We start from the raw sequence: 18,429 nt of genomic DNA on the forward strand, positions 1-18,429 counted from the left end.
GGATGGATTTGTCATGTCTTCTGAGACCACCACGACGTCATAACAATGCGACGAAAAGCACATGCGACGTAAACACATGAAACGTGCGATATTTTGCTAAAAATTTGTGAAATGGCACCACCAGCACAGCAGAAAATTAAGACCAAGGGCACATTTGACGGAAAACGTGCCAATAGAAACCAACCCTACAATCGACCAGGGGGCAGGAAGAAGTGGGTCTCTGAGCACAAAGTATTCGACGGCAGTATTGGAGAAGGTAGCTCAGCTCGCTTGCCAGTGCTAGCTAGCCATAGTCTGAGTTCCAGTCACTTTAGCTAGCTAACTTGCCACTGGAATATAATATTTAGCTGAACAGAGACGGCAACCAGGCTAAGCTAGCCTATCTAGCTATCTAAAGTGTGTTTAGAATTGCAGTTAATGTACATTGTATAAAATGAAGTCATTCAATATGTTAGAGTGACAAGATAACTAGACCCCCCCCCCCCCCCCCCCCGATCAATTAGCTAAAAACTAACTTAGCTACACGGGAGGCTAAATGTTTGTGTAAGTTAACAAACAGTGTTTTTGCAGATATACATTAATGCTTGAACCATAAACCTCTCTTTACTCAGGCCAGGGCTTTGCCTTCAAAAGGAAGGAGAAAGTGAAACATGAATACAACAAACTGCTTCGGAAGGAGAGGAGGAAGAACACAGAGGTCAAAACCCAATATACAGAACAGTACCCTGAACATCTGAGGCATCTCTACGAGGCTGAGGCCGAGAAACTGAGGAATGAGGTTAAGACGAACAGAATCAACAGAACCAAAGCTAGGATGGCTGGCGGTGTTGGTCCAGTAGAGGAGGAAGCAGCTCCCATGGCTGTGAATGAAGCCCCCACGGACCTAGCTACAGCCATAGATCCTGCAGAGGACATCTCCTCTGACAAGACTGACTCTGCCCCACAGCCCACTCCAGGAGTTGCGGCCTCAAAGAATGACAGGTAGTCACTTAAATCATGTTTGCATACTGCTTTACTCATTTCATTTGTATATATTGTATTATATTCTACTTTATTTTAGTCAACGCCACTTCGACATTGCTTGTCTTAATGTTGATATATTTCTTAGTTCCATTATTTTGCTTTTAGATTTGTGTGTATTGTTGTGAATTGTTAGATACTACTGCACTGTTGGAGTTAGGAACACAAGCATTTCACTACACCCGCAATAACATCTGCCAAATATGTGTATGTGACCATACAATTTGCTAATCTGGTTTGGAGTAAAGCAGTTTGTGCAAAACATTTAAATGCATTATCCATTTGCAGTGTACTGTGTGAAATGTAATTGCTGTCAATGAAGTGTGGCAATGCTTTGTGCGAAATGTCGTTGCAGTCAAGGCCAACCACTTGAAGGAGTTACAGTGCAACATGTTAATGTGTCGTTGTGTTCCAGTCTACCCATGAGTAAACCGGAGTAAAAAGAAAATGCTGAGGAAGACTTCCTATCAGAAAACAAAAGAGGAGTTTGAAAGTGTTAAAGAAAAGCAGAAGAATAAGAAAGAGGTATAGTTTTTCACGTTCTCAATTAAAGCCCTCAGAAAAGTACTATCGCAGGTCAAAAGCGTTGGACTGTTTCTCAACGAGTGGTATTTTCTTCCTCCATATAGGAGTTTTTGAAGAACAAGGGAGCAGAAAGAAGAAGCTATCAAGAAGTACAAACAGAAGAAAATGGAGACATTTCAGATGCTGAGCAAAAAAGACGAGAAGGGGCAGGCCCAACCTGAACCTACAGATGGAATACCTGCTCCAGAAGATTCAAGGGACCGGGCCGGAAAATGACCCAGAAAAATGGACGTCGAAGGTTTCAAATAGCAAATATACAGTTGGAACTCTTACTGTGATGGTTTTATATCATAGATGAGTCTTGTTCTTATTTTGTGAACTGCCACTTTGAATAGATTGTATCATATAGATTTTCAGACTTTTTAGCGGTTTATTTACATTTTGAACCACAAGGTGGCATTTGTGAGATGAGCTGTTCTTGTAAAATATTTAAATATTCCTTTCAAATAGCACCATTCTATTCAATGTTAATAAAATGTTGTAAGCGAAGTCTGGTTTATTATTCTATATATGAGTGGCACCAAAAACTAAAGCTACTGTTGATCCAAGTAGACTGCAGAATTGAGAGTTATAAATGTAGTGTTTAATTTGTAGCGGGACAAAATAGAGACCGTGTCCTGGACACCCTTTGGACGGCACCGTGTACCTTGCCCAGGCGTTGTCATAGTTACAGATTATGTGTCGCGCACAAATCTTTTGATGTCCATGCTGCCCTTCCACTATCGCTGTCATTCTAATAGTACTAATTACCTGTTGCGTGTTGATATTTAACGGGAGCTCTGTCTACCCTAAGTGGTGATTATTAGTGAGAACTCGAACCCTAAATCCCCCAGGCGACTGCCCCATGACATCACATGGTATGCGAATTACTTTTCAAAGCGTCGTTTGAGAGGCAAGAACTTCCTAAATAGGAAGTGCGATCATCGCTTTCTGTATTTTGGTCCACGTTGTAAGTTTCAGGGCTAATATCTTAATCTTTTGGATATAAAAAGGTAAGTTATTAGTGTTTTTCTTTTGCTTATCCGATAAATAATTTGGTTGCTTATTTTACTCAATATAGAATGCATGAACTTGCCTATATGAACATTTTTATAGATCATATAGACGTAAGAAATTTGACATTTTCACACCCATCGGTTTAAAAATGGTATACATGGTGACAAGCACACACTCTAGTTTCGATTTTTGTCAGAAAGGGCAACAAACATCTTGCACAAATTATAGTATTGTTTTCTTTTTTAGATTCTGAAGGTTTTATACATAATTAATGCCTAATTAAACAAAGATCCTACTGTTGCCATTTATGTTGGATATTCTCCTTCTAATAAGAACTAACCAAACTGACATTTCCTTCTAAATGGGATGCTACATTCTTTCTTGGTCTGGCTAGATGAGTAAAAGGCAGATGGACATCCTGGTCCCAAAGTGGAATACAGTGTTTTGTAATATGATAGGCTATCAGCTACCAACCCGGTCTCAGAGCATTCCGTATTATTCTGTATGTAAATCAGAGACACTCCATTTTGTATGATATGTTACGTTTCGTATGGTATGTATTCATTTGTGAATAATGTTACCCACATTAGTCAACACCTACAGAGCATGTCATGTTATTTTTCTACCTCAACTAAAACTGCTACTGTACAGACCTCATGAGTTCAAGTCTGATCGGTCTTGATTGAAGCCCATGATGCTGTCACCCACACCTAACGTTCGCCATTTCCACAGAAGCCCTACCCGCTATAACCACTTCCTCCCCCCCAATTTGTTGTGGTTAACTGTAGCCCTGCTTTACAATGTAGTGAAAAACATAGCAGCTCAGGGTGCAGATTAGCAACAGACTGATAGCAGCTCAAGGATGTTACTCTCTAGAGCACAGACTGTAATACTTCTGTGTTTAGAAGATACAGGCAGCCTACCGACTTCTAATATTCAGTGTTCCCAAACCTGAAGAGAATTTCATTGAGTGGTTTTTATTCACAATGTCTAGACTGTAGTCTATGGTATGCAGGAATTAACATAGTTGTGAGGATTGTGTGCTTCGGTATTAAGATAAGCCGTTATGTTTACATACTTCCCAGCATGTTAGCTAGGAGGAAAGTCTCAGCCTATGAAAAAGGGAATTTATACCCAAAGGACTGCTGACACGTGGTTCAAGGCCAAACTTTTCTCATAGTTGTTACTCAATAGTAACACTAACCCCTTTCCTGTATTCTTTCACAAAGATAAGAGACTTACATCACAGAAAGAGTTCTGCTTTCATGCATTACTAGCCTACAACACACTACCAACATGACACACATCTCAAAAGCTGCTTTAGACAGGCAGACCGATTCTGATATTTTTTCACTAATTGGTATTTTGACAATTCAGATCAGCTCTGAAAAAGATCTGATGTGATTGGTCAAAAAAACAATTAGTGGAAAAAATATCAAAATATCACCTGTTTAAAAGCAGTCAAACAATGACTTATGAGAGCGTATAAATCTAAAATGAAAACATTACATTGTGATGCTCTCTGTAATCATCATGGTCTTCATGTACCCACTTTTCAAACAGATGTAAAGTTATATTCTAATGTCTTTCCTTTTTATTCTTCCCAGGAACCTGGGAACAAGACATACCATTTACTGAGATATGAAAACTCCTAGACAAACCATTTACTGAGATATGAAAACTCATAGACAGACCATTTACTGAGATATGAAAACTCATAGACAGACCATTTACTGAGATATGAAAACTCTTAGACAGACCATTTACTGAGATATGAAAACTCCTAGACAGACCATTTACTGAGATATGAAAACTCCTAGACAGACCATTTACTGAGATATGAAAACTCCTAGACAGACCATTTACTGAGATATGAAAACTCCTAGACAGACCATTTACTGAGATATGAAAACTCCTAGACAGACCATTTACTGAGATATGAAAACTCCTAGACAGACCATTTACTGAGATATGAAAACTCCTAGACAAACCATTTACTGAGATATGAAAACTCCTAGACAGACCATTTACTGAGATATGAAAACTCCTAGACAGACCATTTACTGAGATATGAAAACTCCTAGACAGACCATTTACTGAGATATGAAAACTCCTAGACAGACCATTTACTGAGATATGAAAACTCCTAGACAGACCATTTACTGAGATATGAAAACTCTTAGTCTCTGTGGCCTCATCACTACTGACTTGTGGTGCCTGGTCTCATCGCTCACCATGACCCCAACCGGCCAGGCCGAGGAGTGAGACAGCCATGTCTGATTCTACCTTGTTCAGAGCCACCAGAATACTCTGCAGAAGTATATCTAGTGACATGGAGGAGTCTGAGGCCAAGGGCAGAGGAGGAGCTGTCCCCATGAGGAAGAGTTCAGACAGGAGGGGTTCTGACTGGGGAAGCATCGCCATGCTGGATAAGACCAAGGAATTCTTCCAGACCTGCGATGTGGAGGGCAAAGGCTTCATCACACGCACCGATATGAGGGTTCGAGGAGGGGGCGATGGGGGGGGCTTGTTTTGTCTCAGTTTTACACTTGTTAGAAACTTAGATGTTATGGACATAGATGTCTACCCCATTGATGCAGCCATGCTTAGATAATCGTTTTGACAGAGGGACAATTATGGGAATTATGTCAAAACCCACTGGGCAAAAACTGATCGAATCAACGTTGTTTCCACGTCATTTCAACCAAAACATTTAATTTGATGACGTTGAATCACTGTGGGAAAATAATTGGATTTGAAAAAAGTCATCAACAAAGGGATGTTCGTATTTTTTTCACCTAACCTTTAACCTTAATTCAATGACATAGTGACATTTTTTGTTGAATTCACATTAGTTGACAAATGTAAATCAAAACTAGACAAACAAACAAGTTAATTTCAAGGGTTAAGGTACACACACACACACAAACACACACATACACACACACACACACAAATTAGATTACCAGAGGACAGTGTGATATGCAGGAGGTGCTTTGTGCTATGGTTCTCTACCTCATTGACCATTCAGAGGTTTTTCATATCGAGAACCTCTCCACCTGCTCACTGAAGCAGCCACTCAATAGCACGGCACCTTTGATCACTGTGTCCAGGAACACTGGATGGATTTCCATCAGAAACATGTGCATGCACACACTTACACACATAATTTTTGTATTTCACTCAAGTGCTGTTTAGAAATGAACAAGAGACGGCTTTTGTTGTTGTCCGGGCTTAGAGGGGATAGTACATTTGTACATTTATATAGTTCGTAGAAAATGCTTAAAAAGGCTAACAGAAGAATCACCTGGAAAATGGTGATGTTGACGTGTGCATTATCTAAGGATAATGTAACATGTAATTGCCTATTAATGAATACAATCATATGGCCTATATCTTCTGTGCCAATATTCTCCTGTCCCTTTTTGCAATCAGGTCTAGTGTTGATCACACCACTGGCACTGACAATATGAAATCCACAATAATGGTGTAAACTCAGTTAATCACTCCCATTTTCTATTCAATGGCTTTCTTTCACGTGCTTTCCTTGACACATTTGTATTCAGAGAGGTAGGACAAGGTCCAGGGTGACAGATATTACAGCTGTAGTAGATGCACATCCAATGCTACTGACTTGAATATCTTTCTCTTTGGAGTGAAGCAGGAGAGGACTGTTGGGCTTGTGTTGTGTTACATCTCTTAGCAGAAGAAACAATCTATTTCTTGTGTTTGTGCATGTGTGTGTGTGTGTGTGTGTGTGTGTGTGTGTGTGTGTGTGTGTGCGTGTCTGTGTTCCACAGAGGCTTCACAGAGAACTACCCCTCACTGCTGAAGAACTGGAGAATGTCTTTGACTCCTTGAACACTGACCAGAACGGCTACCTCACCCTCGAAGTGTTCTCATCAGGATTCAGTGAGTTCCCTATCTCTTTTTCTCTTTTTCTCCCTACATTCAATTTCAATTAAATATGACTTTATTCATCCCCAAGGGACAATCTGCTGTATGTCTCATGGTTTACTCTTGGTTCAATAACTTATGTTTTGAGATCAATGGAGTGAGGGACCACATTCAAACGTGACAAAGATAAGGTATAGATTAATTTATCTCCTAGCTGGCAGGGAGTAGATGCTCACCCAGGTAAGGATAGGTTGTACTCTGTGTAAAATGCACTTACAAACTTAAACTTGAGTTCTCTTTTCACAACCATCAGAAACTTGATAATTGTGAGTGCAGGGCACTTTCAAAATTTAAACACCCCCTGATTTGTAATTCAAACTGATGTTACGACATCTTGCTGGTGATGCTTATGCTTCCTGCTCTGTCCCCAGGTCAGTTCCTGCACAGCCGGAGGATCTCTGTAGCCGAGGACGCAGCACCCGCCCTCCCCACTTCTAGGAAGCCCTCAGAAGCCCTGTACCAGAGCCAATGGGATGAGAGGTTGACTGGAGGGTGGGAGGATGAGGAGGAGAGTCACTTCTGTATGCTGCTGGAGAGCCTAGGGGCCAGCAACGTGTTCCAGGAGTGGGTGGAGTTAACCACACCTCACATTATTACTTACTTTATTACTATACAATATTACATATGCAACATTACAATATTGCACCTTATATGTATTCCCCAAATATCTTTGTTTGGGGTTGTTGCCTCATCTTGGAAAGTGTGGGGTTGAACTTTCAACTTGCCCGTCATGGCTTTAGCTGGTTCATGGTGTACAGAACTGTTTGGCACTGAAAGTGTGGGGTTGAACTTTCAACTTGCCCGTCATGGCTTTAGCTGGTTCATGGTGTACAGAACTGTTTGGCACTGAAAGTGTGGGGTTGAACTTTCAACTTGCCCGTCATGGCTTTAGCTGGTTCATGGTGTACAGAACTGTTTGGGCACCACCCCTCTACACTTTTGGACCCCTGTGTCTTTACAGTGATTCCAATGGTTTCTGATATAGTGGAGGTCAACCAGTAAGATGAATGTGACCGGTCCCTGTAATTTTATCAGAACTCTTACCCTCTGTCTGTCTGTTTCCACTCCCCCCCCCCCCCCCCCCCCCCCCCCTCCAGTCCAGGCGAGGTGCGCAGCTTGTGGGCCCAGCTGAGGAGGGACGAGCCTCACCTCCTGTCGAACTTTGAGGAATTCCTGGCCAGGGTCACCTTCCAGATCAAAGAGGCCAAAGAGGAGAGGAGGGAGATGGAGAGCGCCCTCCAGAGGTTGGAGACCACAAGTACCTCCTCTCTTTGTTGTCACTGCTACTCCCTGGGCCAGTTTACCGGACACAGATTAAGCCTAGTCCCAGACTACAAAGCATTACCAAGGGAGAATCTCTTTGGAAAGTGCTTTTTAGTCCAGGACAAAACTTGATCTGTGTCTGAGACTGTCCCTTTGGCATTTAGGCATGATTATGTGATCATTATGTGTGATATCTTCACTGTGACTGTTTAGTGGACTGCAACCACAGCCATTTAAACCACAATACTAACAGCTTGCAGCTTTGTAAAGGCACGGCCAGTATGTCTTCGGCTTCTCGGTTGCAGCTCATCAGAGTGTAATTATTCAGTTCAAACAGCAGTCATTGATTCATAGAACTGACAATAGCTTGTTCAGTTCCAACCCATGTGATAGATCTATGGTCTATTTTACTATAGAGGTCTGTTTGTGTACCAGATTGTAGAACAAATAACATTTGATTCAGGATTCTATCCCATTGAAAGTAGTCCTATTACATGCAAGTTGAAAGCACTGAGTAGTTAATAGCTTCAAAAGGTTGATACAGGCCTTCAGTGAATGAATGCAGCGAGGTTCTATCAAGTCAACTACTCCAGACATAAATTCCATATTACTCGTTGAACCTGTTTTTTTTCTCATCTCTGTCTACATGGTAGCCAATTCCTCAGGCTTGCAATCAATGTTCCTTTTTGAGAATATGATCTCTGAGCTTAGCGGTCTATTGAAAGGGATAATTGGGGCATTATGTTAAACCCACATAGAGCTCTGTGTCTACAGGCAGAAACAAAGGCTAGCTTTTTCAAACAGAAATTTGCATCCTGTAGCACAAACTCAAAAGTTCTGGGACACAAGTCCATGGAGAATACGAGAACCTCCTCCCAGCTGCCCACTGTACTGAGGCTAGGAAACACTGTCACCACCGATAAATCTAAGAGAATTGATAATTTCAATAAGCATTTTAACACAGCTGGCCATGCTTTCCAACGCCTGTTTTTTTTTTCACATTTAAAAAAATATATTTCACCTTTATTTAACCAGGTAGACTAGTTGAGAACAAGTTCATTTACAACTGCGACCTGGCCAAGATAAAGCAAAGCAGTTCGACACAAACAACAACACAGATTTACACATGGAATAAACAAACACAGTCAATAATACAGTAGAAAAAGTATATATACAGTGTGTGCAACTGAGGTAAGAAAAGGGAGGTAAGGCAATAAAATAGGCCATAGTGGTGAGGTAATTATGATGTAGCAATTAAACACTGGAGTGGTAGATGTGCAGAAGATGAATGTGCAAGTAGAGATACTGGGGTGCAAAGGAGCAAATAAATACCGTATGGGTTGAGGTAGTTGGATGGGCTATTTACAGATGGGCAATGTACAGGTGCAGTGATCTGTGAGCTGCTCTGACAGCTGGTGCTTGAAGTTAGTGATTTTTGCAGTTCGTTCCAGTCATTGGCAGCAGAGAACTGGAAGGAAAGGCGGCCAAAGAAGGAATTGGCTTTGGGGGTGACCAGTGAGATATACCTGCTGGAGCGCGTGCTGCGTGTGGGTGCTGCTATGGTGACCAGTGAACTGAGATAAGGCAGGGCTTTACCTAGTAAAGACTTGTAGATGACCTGGAGCCAGTGGGTTTGGCGACGAGTATGAAGCGAGGGCCACGAGTATGAAGGGAGGGCCAGCCAACGAGAGCATACAGGTCGCAGTGGTGGGTAGTATATGGGGCTTTGGTGACAAAACCGATGGCACTGTGATAGACTGCATCCAATTTGTTGAGTAGAGTGTTGGAGGCTATTTTGTAAATCACATCGCCAAAGTCGAGGATCGGTAAGAGTCAGTTTTACGAGGGTATGTTTGGCAGCATGAGCAAAGGATGCTTTCTTGCAAATTAGGAAGCCGATTCTAGATTTAATTCTGGATTGGAGATGTGGGTCTGGAAGGAGAGTTTACAGTCTAACCAGACATCTAGGTATTTGTAGTTGTCCACATATTCTAGGTCATAACCGTCCAGAGTAGTGATGCTGGACGGGCGGGCAGGTGTGGGCAGCGATCGGTTGAAGAGCATGCATTTAGTTTTACTTGCATTTAAGAGCAGTTGGAGGTCATGGAAGGAGTGTTGTATGGCATAGAAGCTCGTCTGGAGGTTAGTTAGCACAGTGTCCAAAGAAGGGCCAGAAGTATACAGAATGGTGTCATCTGCGTATAGGTGGATCAGAGAATCATCAGCAGCAAGAGCGACATCATTGATGTATACAGAGAAGAGTCGGCCCTATAATTGAACCCTGTGGCACCCCCATAGAGATTGCCAGAGGTCCAGACAACAGGACCTCCGATTTGACACACTGAACTCTATCAGGGAAGTTGGTGAACCAGGCGAGGCAGTCATTTGAGAAACCATGTCTGTTGAGTCTGCCGATAAGAATGTGGTGATTGAAAGCCTTGGCCAGGTCGATGAATACGGCTGCACACTATTGTCTCTTATCGATGCATAGCAGAGAATATGGGATTCGATGGTGGGATTCGAAATGGTCGGTTATCTGTTTGTTAACTTGGCTTTCGAAGACCTTAGAAAGGCAGGGTAGGATAGATATAGGTCTGTAGCAGTTTGGGTCTAGAGTGTCTCCCCCTTTGAAGAGGGGGATGACTGCGGCAGCTTTCCAATCTTTGGGAATCTCAGACGATATGAAAGAGAGGTTGAACAGGCTAGTAATAGGGGTTGCAACAATTTCGGCAGATCATTTTAGAAAGAGAGGGTCAAATCAAATCACATTTTATTTGTCACATACACATGGTTAGCAGATGTTAATGCGAGTGTAGCAAAATGCTTGTGCTTCTAGTTCTGACCGTGCAGTAATATCTAACAAGTAATCTAACCTAACAATTTCACAACAACTACCTTATACACACAAGTGTAAAGGAATGAAAAAGATGTACATACAAATATGAGTGATGGCCGAACGGCATAGTAAGGATGCAGTAGATTGTATAGAGTACAGTATATACGTATGAGATGAGTAATGTAGGGTATGTAAACATTATATAAAGTGGCATTGTTTAAAGTGGCTAGTGATACATTTATTACATACATTTTTCCATTATTAAAGTTGCTAGAGATGAGTCAGTATGTTGGCAGCAGCCACTCCATGTTAGTCTGATGGCCTTGAGATAGAAGCTGTTTTTCAGTCTCTCGGTCCCTGCTTTGAGGCACCTGTACTGACCTCGCCTTCTGGATGATAGCGGGGTGAACAGGCAGTGGCTCGGGTGGTTGAGGTCCTTGATGATCTTTTTGGCCTTCCTGTGACATCGGGTGGTGTAGGTGTTCTGGAGGGCAGGTAGTTTGCCCCCGGTGATGCGTTGTGCAGACCTCACTACCCTCTGGAGAGCCTTATGGTTGTGGGCGGAGCAGTTGCCGTACCAGGCAGTGATACAGCCCGACAGGATGCTCTCGATTGTGCATCTGCAAAAGTTTTTGTTTTTGGTGTAAAGCTGAATTTCTTCAGCCTCCTGATGTTGAAGAGGCGCTGCTGGTCCAGATTTTGCAGCTCTTTCAGAACATCAGCTATCTGGATTTGGGTGGAGGAGAAATGGGGGAGGCTTGGGCGAGTTGCTGTGGGGGGTGCAGGGCAGTTGACTGGGATAGGGGTAGCCAGTTGGAAAGCATGGCCAGCTGTGTTAAAATGCTTATTGAAATTATCAATTCTCTTAGATTTATCGGTGGTGACAGTGTTTCCTAGCCTCAGTACAGTGGGTAGCTGGGAGGAGGTTCTCGTATTCTCCATGGACTTGTGTCCCAGAACTTTTGAGTTTGTGCTACAGGATGCAAATTTCTGTTTGAAAAAGCTAGCCTTTGTTTCTGCCTGTAGACACAGAGCTCTATGTGTGTTTACCATAATGCCCCAATTATCCCTTTCAATGGACCGCTAAGCTCAGAGATCATATTCTCAAAAAGGAACATTGATTGCAAGCCTGAGGAATTGGCTGCCATGTAGACAGAGATGAGAATGTATTTTTCTCCCCTGAAACAATGTACACTATACTACCTTTGATGATAGACAATGACTAGCTGGCTAGGTATTTGTATGGCTGTGGTCCCCGTTGTGTTAGGTAATACTAATGCATTGTTCTCATGGTACTGTGTGGTACCACTTAAGACAACTTCAGTCCTCTCACTAATTGGTTGCTTAATAAGGTGGTGGAATGTTAAAGGAATGCAAAATTCCAAGAGCAGTGCTTTTCCATCTGTATCTACACAGACCGTGTGCTGGTACGTGCATGTACCAGTCTGTGTAGCTACAGATGGAAAAGCAATGCAGTAGACTAACGTAATGTGACCAGTTCTTTGGCTCTGGGTTGAGCAGGCAGAGTGAAGTAGAAACAGACAACAAAAATACATGTTCAAACATTAAAGAAATGAAGGAACGGTTTCACAAGTTCACCTTTTCAGCGTGGCTCATCTCTGGCCCACTAACACATTCACAAATCACAGGCGGGAGGCACACATCCATTTTTCTTCCCTCCATTACTCCCAGGCGCCACCATACCTCTGGACTGCATCACCTCCCATGGGCGGCCGCCTAAAAGAGAAACAGGGTTTACATACATGCCAACTGTTTTGTTAATTAGTCAGTTGTCCAATGAGAAGGCTTGATGAATTAACATTGGCAATTAGTCACACCTGTGAGGCTATGACATAAACAGAATGACCCATAATCACTCTCAAACCTGCCACTTGTAAACAGCATCTGGTTAAGTAGTTATTTCGTTGTTATTAAATCTAGATGTATTAAATCCATTCTCCCCCATACATGCAGGAAAGAAGCCACACACGACAGTGAGATCCGCGGTCTGTATGAAGAAATGGAGCAACAAATGAAAAGCGAGAAGGACCGGCTGCTCCTCCAGGTACATATAGTTGATTAGTTAGTTTAAATGACTTGAGACCCTCTCCCAGACCTGGACTGTGTCTCTTAACACCAAACTCTAGACACCTGCAGGATCCCTACCTTCTATATACCCTTGAACAAGTCACCCAATGGACTCAACAAGGTTGTGTTGCACTGTATTTCTGTTTAATTTCTCCTATCCTAATGTGCTGTCCCCGTCTCTCCTCCAGGACTCGGAGCGTCTCCAGTCTCGTAGTCACGACCTGGAGCACCAACTGTCCAGTAAGGAGAGAGAGCTGGAGCAGCTCTTCCAGAAACAGAGGAGGGTGAGTGACTGAGGTGCCTCCTCTATAATTTGTGGAATGTTCCAACAGGAATCTGTTCCAAAAATGTAGTAAATAACAAGGTTGTCAACAAACAACACATACAAAGTTGTATAGCAGCAGAATAAGATACCGGGTAGGGAGGGGGCTATTTCATTAAGGTTTCACTCCCCATGTTTATTCCTGATAATGTCTGTCCTCACTCTGGTCGTCTATGGACAAACATTAAGAATAAGCTACATGGTGAGTTGATGCCTTCTGGACAGCTAGTTAGCTAGGTGAATAGATCACGTTACTTTTGTATGCGTTATTTGTTGGCAACCTTGTACTTTAAGAAGTTTTTGGAACAGATTCCTGTTGGAACATTCCAGAAATGATACCATTCGGGGCTCCTGTAACTCTCCAGGGGGAAGGTTGGCTACCTCTGGTCTCCTGCGGTGCTAATCCCCCTTCTTGATATCAGTCTTTGTGTTTTCGGTGCAGATAAAGCAAAGTAAAAGACAAAGAAGCTGTGATTATAATAGAATACATGTCTCCCTAACAATATTACCCTTTGACCCCCCCAGTTGGATCTCCAGTGTCGCGACCTGAGCAGTGAGCAGCAGGAGAGCCGGGTGGAGAATGTCAAGCTGAAGATGACCAACGAGGAACTGAGCAGAGAGCTGGAGAGCACCTGTCAGGAACTGTCCTTGGCCCAGGAACAACTGACCATGCTGCAGGACCAGGCTTCCCGCCTGCACCAGGAGAGAGAGATGTGGGTTAATAGTTAATATTACCACTAGATGTAATGACCAAACACACTCACTCACCTAGGCATCACACAAACGTTCCATCAGTGGCTATGGCATGTCACTCCTAGTACAGCTAACATTCACTAGATTACTGTCCAGGTGTGGTTCAGTGAGCTTTGGTGACTCTCTCTCTGCTCAGGGAAATGTATCGAGTCACTGAGGGACTACAGAGAGAGAAACAGAGTCTGATGAAACAACTAGACCTTCTCAGGTAAGTTACACACACACACACACACACACACACACACAGTATGCATGTTATACATTTAATTTGACAACTTATTGTTTTTGTCCTCCTTGCAATATCTATCCAGAGAGATGAACAAACATTTAAAAGATGAGCGAGACATATACTGTGCTGTGGTGAGTTCTTGACTCATGATATTTTGACTGTTACCTTTGTGGCGATATTGAATGGTAAGACATATTCAAGCCAAAGGCACATTTATTTCCACATTATATGGACATTGACAACAACAAAAATGTTTCTATGATATTCCATTCTGTTGTGTTCTCTTTGCTCTACAGAACCCCAGGAAGTCCCTCAAACAGAAGCAGAGAGCCGGCTTGGTCAATCTGTTTGCGGACACTAGCCAGCAGCCGGTTAAAAGGTGAGGTCATTTCCTTTAGAAGTGCCCTGAACATAATTAACCAGTCTTGTAGTGTGTGAAAGGAAACTGATTTTATGTCTGTGATTTAAATCAACATTGGATTAAAGAGGAGAAACAGGATGTGCAATCAAAAAAATTGTTTTTGAGGCCAAGGCACCAAATTAGTCAATTTAATGTAAGGTACTTTACAGTGTAAGGAGTGTATTTGCAATATAATATACTAACAATATATTGTAGTGACTTCTGCGCTGCTCTTGACAGTAATGTCAGCACCCAGAACCATTTTGAGTTACCATTTAATGATAATGCTCGGTAACGAGAGACTAACGTGAAAGTGCCTTGGCAACATGGGACTCAGAAACTATTTTTTTTGATCCGATATCCTCTGTTTCTTCCTCTTGTCTCCAAAGAGCCTCACTCCTCACCCACAATGGGGGTTCCTATGAGTTCCTTGATGCGCTGCCAGTAGAACACCTTCAAATCTCTTTTGTCTCCTCCCCCTCCTCATCTAGCGAGGACGATGTTGACACCGCTTGTCCACCACGTTCACCGAAAACCAACTACGGCCTGGCCAACGGCTACCACGACTCCAACACCTCGTCTCCAAACCAAGTGGTTGAGGTGGAGGCGCAGGGGGTGAGGGTGAAGGAGAGGCTCTCCAAGTTCGAGTCAGAGAAGACCCTCGCCCCCACCCAGAATGAAAGGGACAGGCATACAGAGTACCAGAGTAAGCCGGAGGTTGGGGGCGATGGGCTGGACGGTCCCCCAGATGGGTGGCCTCTCCGTCGGGTTATCTCCATCGAGGAGGACCACCTCCCCCACCTGCTTCATGGAGGGCCCCAGCCTCTGCTGCACCAGCTCAGTGAGGAAGACGAGGAGGAGCAAGGGAAGGAAGATCTGGAGAGTAGTATCTTCTTCGCCCCTGTTCCTCTACCTGTCCCGGTCACGACAGTGTCCCCCTTCAAACACCAAGGTAGTTTCAGCAGAATGAGAAATATCCCCTCGTCACCTCGAGGACAGCCCGTCGGCAAGGAGACCCAAAATGTGAGCAAATCTCTATTCATGTATTGTATTTGAATTCAGTTTGGAATTACTCAGTTAGAATGAAGTTGACCCCAACCCTGCAAGGGGTTGAAGACCCTGCTGTAGTAGGACATTACCTAATAAGATCAAATCTATTGTCATTGTGTTAAGCATCAGAACTAAAACCCTTCATCTGAGTGATCAACAACATTTCCAAAGCTCTTCAATATGCAATCAATTGAAAATATCATTCTGTTGACCTCTTTCTCTGCCTATCCCTCCAGAGGGTGAAGGAGAGGGCCGTGCCTGCCCCAGACCGGCTGTTTAAGGTGGTTCTGGTGGGCAACTCCAGTGTGGGCAAGACTTCCCTGCTGCGCACCTTCTGTGATGGCCGCTTCCACCCCTCCAGCCCCGCTACTGTGGGTGAGAGCCGACAACACATTACTGTGTACCACGGGTGTCGCGGACCTTTTGTGTGTTAATACAGTGGCAGCGGTCGTGTGTGTGCGCACGTTCTTATGTACGTGTGTGTGTGTGTGTGTGTGTGTGTGTGTTACTATCAGAAGATTGAAGGGCAAAGCAGCATCACATGAAAGGACTCGTAAAGTCACACTCCCAGTCTATGAACCCCCGGTACACATTGTACCACCGCAGATTATGTCACATCGAATCCATTTGATTCTCCTCTGAATCCCCTTGGTTCCCCATTCTAGGACAGCTTGTTTGATTTCACCGCTTTGACTGTGAAAGACAATTACCGAAGCATGAAGCTTGATGAATAGCTCAACTACCCCCTCTAGTGTTCATTAATGAAAGGATGTAATGCTACGGTATATTATTGCTGTGTATTTCTCTTACCCTAATAACCAGTCTGAGTGCTATTCCTGACAGGTATTGACTACAGTGTGAAGACTCTAATGTTGGACAACACCCAGGTAGCCATGCAGCTGTGGGACACGGCCGGGCAGGAGAGGTGAGTGGCCACGGACCAGTGAAAATAGTATTGCCAAAACCTCACCAATAGATAACAGTAGCTAAGAATGTGATGTGTTATTTTTGCCTTTATGATAGTCCAGGTTGGCATTTGGCACTTTGGCAAAATAAACAGGGTTCCATTTTGTCCAGTTGTAACTGTTCTCTGTGTTGGCTACAGGTACCGCAGCATCACCAAGCAGTTCTTCCGTAAGGCAGACGGCGTGGTGGTCATGTACGACATCACGTTGCTGGACAGCTTCAAGGCCGTGCGACCCTGGCTCATCAACGTCCAGGTCAGCTCACATTTGGCCTTTGGCCAGACAGGACATGACAAATAATTGTCTGTTCTCCAGTTTATTTTTATCTGAACGTTTTAAGCAGACGCCTGACCTTTGATTGACCTCTGTTTTCCCAGGAGGCTGCGGGAGTGGGCATTCCCATCCTGCTCCTGGGCAACAAGATGGACGCGACGTCCGAGAGGGAGGTACCACTTAAAGATGCAGAGACTCTGGCCCACGTGAGTTCTCCGTTTAGGGAATCATAAGTATCATCCTATAGCACACTTATCTCAAGAACTGAACGACCAACACAGAGTGGGGGAAATCTGTTCACTGTCTATAAATATGGACGAGACCTTGCATAGCTGTCACTATTGCCATCTGTAGGTCCTCTACAGATGCCATATCTTAATTTGACCATCCTGTTGCAGAAATTTTCTTGCACAGCAGGAAATGTAAACTTGTAGCATATTCAGGGTATAAAAAAAAATCTTCTAAAGTTTAATTTCCACATAAAATTGTTTGACTTGCCAGCAGCATGCCATCGTGCATCCTACTGCTAGCTTGCCTCTGTAGCTAAGCAGGGTCGGTCCTGGTCATTCCCTGGATGGGAGACCACATGCTAATGGAGGTGGTGTTGGAGGGTCAGTAGCTGGCACCCCTAAAAAATAAATGTACATTAATTATAATTAACATTTCCTGTTGCTGCAGGATTATTTTCCAACTTGGCTCAAATGAACCTGAGTCTCTTCTCCCCTGTAGGACACCCGTGTGATATTCTATGAGGTCAGTGCTTACACCGGCTACAATGTGACAGAGGCCATGATCCACCTGGCCAGGTAAGGGAGGGAGAGGGTCAGCCCCTAGGTATCCAGATCTGAATGAATTGGACAGGTATAAGCTATGTTAATGTTCCCACCTCCCCCTCTGATCAATTAGAATAGGAATTTTGTATGGATGCTAATCCTTTCAGATGAACTCAAATCTCCAAATACATTCTTCTTTCTCCAGAGTCAATTTGGGGACAGTGTGTGACATGTCAATGCATCTGTCTGTGTGTCCAGAGTGCTGAAAGAGCAGGAGGATCGGGTGAGAGACACGTTTGTCTTACTGGAGGTCCTGCCCGTCAAGAAGAAAGCCTGCTGCAAGTGAAGACACTCTAACAGAATAGAGAGAGAGAGAGCATTTGGAATGGCTAGAGACTCCTGATAACAAGTAAAGACACTCTGACAGAATAGAGAGAGAGAGAGCATTTGGAATGGCTAGAGACTCCTGATAACAAGTGAAGGAACTCTTCAATCTAACTCTTTCTCTGTGCTCTCGGAGCCAAATCCTAACTTTGTGTACATTTGTTAATCAATATCTCAAATTAGGACGGCCCTTCTTTCAGTACCTGTTTTGTTAAAGGCAAAGAGCCCAGTTGAGCTGGATCCTAGTGGATTTAGCTCTAGTCTACATTACAACTCTTTTTCTGTTGTTATTTGGACCTCCTGACTGTAATGAGCAATAGACATGTGTTCTACTGTAGAACTAATGGTATATTTGGTCAATTTAAAAAGTGGATCAACCATTTCAATGTATAGAATGACTGTTTTTCTTTAGTTGTGATTATGTTGTTACTCAAAACACAGAATGGATATGTAAATAAGAGCTTGATTAAGTTGGTAGTCTGTTACAAAATAATGATTGTCATAAATTTGATTAAAATACTGATGTGAAATCTAA

The 18,429-nt window shown here is 43.2% G+C and overlaps 2 protein-coding genes across 5 annotated transcripts; both read left to right on the forward strand.

The window, feature by feature from the left end:
- The first annotated feature begins 20 nt into the window (after positions 1-20).
- On the forward strand, positions 21-2,051 carry LOC110499863 (thyroid transcription factor 1-associated protein 26 homolog). The gene is given in 7 exon segments (XM_021576924.2): positions 21-256; positions 612-981; positions 1,436-1,448; positions 1,450-1,545; positions 1,650-1,667; positions 1,669-1,734; positions 1,736-2,051. Coding segments are annotated over 7 exon segments (876 nt in total). The 5' UTR covers positions 21-111; the 3' UTR covers positions 1,904-2,051.
- A 395-nt stretch (positions 2,052-2,446) lies between these two features.
- Positions 2,447-18,429, forward strand: LOC110499861 (ras and EF-hand domain-containing protein). 4 transcript variants are annotated; one of them, XR_005038540.1, is made up of 18 exons: positions 2,447-2,597; positions 4,209-5,101; positions 6,402-6,513; positions 6,930-7,122; positions 7,656-7,802; positions 12,632-12,722; positions 12,934-13,029; positions 13,593-13,780; positions 13,957-14,028; positions 14,132-14,180; positions 14,346-14,428; positions 14,839-15,472; positions 15,736-15,874; positions 16,343-16,424; positions 16,605-16,719; positions 16,842-16,943; positions 17,467-17,598; positions 17,769-18,429. XR_005038540.1 is itself a non-coding variant. In XM_036957114.1 (18 exons), the coding sequence occupies exons 2-18, from the start codon at positions 4,874-4,876 to the stop codon at positions 17,774-17,776; spliced, it is 2,469 nt and encodes an 822-aa protein (XP_036813009.1). In that variant the 5' UTR covers positions 2,447-2,597; positions 4,209-4,873; the 3' UTR covers positions 17,777-18,429. The 4 variants fall into 4 exon arrangements, 3 of the variants coding, with proteins under 3 accessions (XP_036813009.1, XP_036813008.1, XP_036813010.1); XM_036957114.1 differs by having other exon boundaries at positions 17,467-17,543; positions 17,716-18,429; XM_036957113.1 differs by having other exon boundaries at positions 17,467-17,543.

The sequence above is a fragment of the Oncorhynchus mykiss genome, chromosome 21, assembly GCF_013265735.2.
Source record: "Oncorhynchus mykiss isolate Arlee chromosome 21, USDA_OmykA_1.1, whole genome shotgun sequence".
NCBI lineage: Eukaryota > Metazoa > Chordata > Actinopteri > Salmoniformes > Salmonidae > Oncorhynchus > Oncorhynchus mykiss.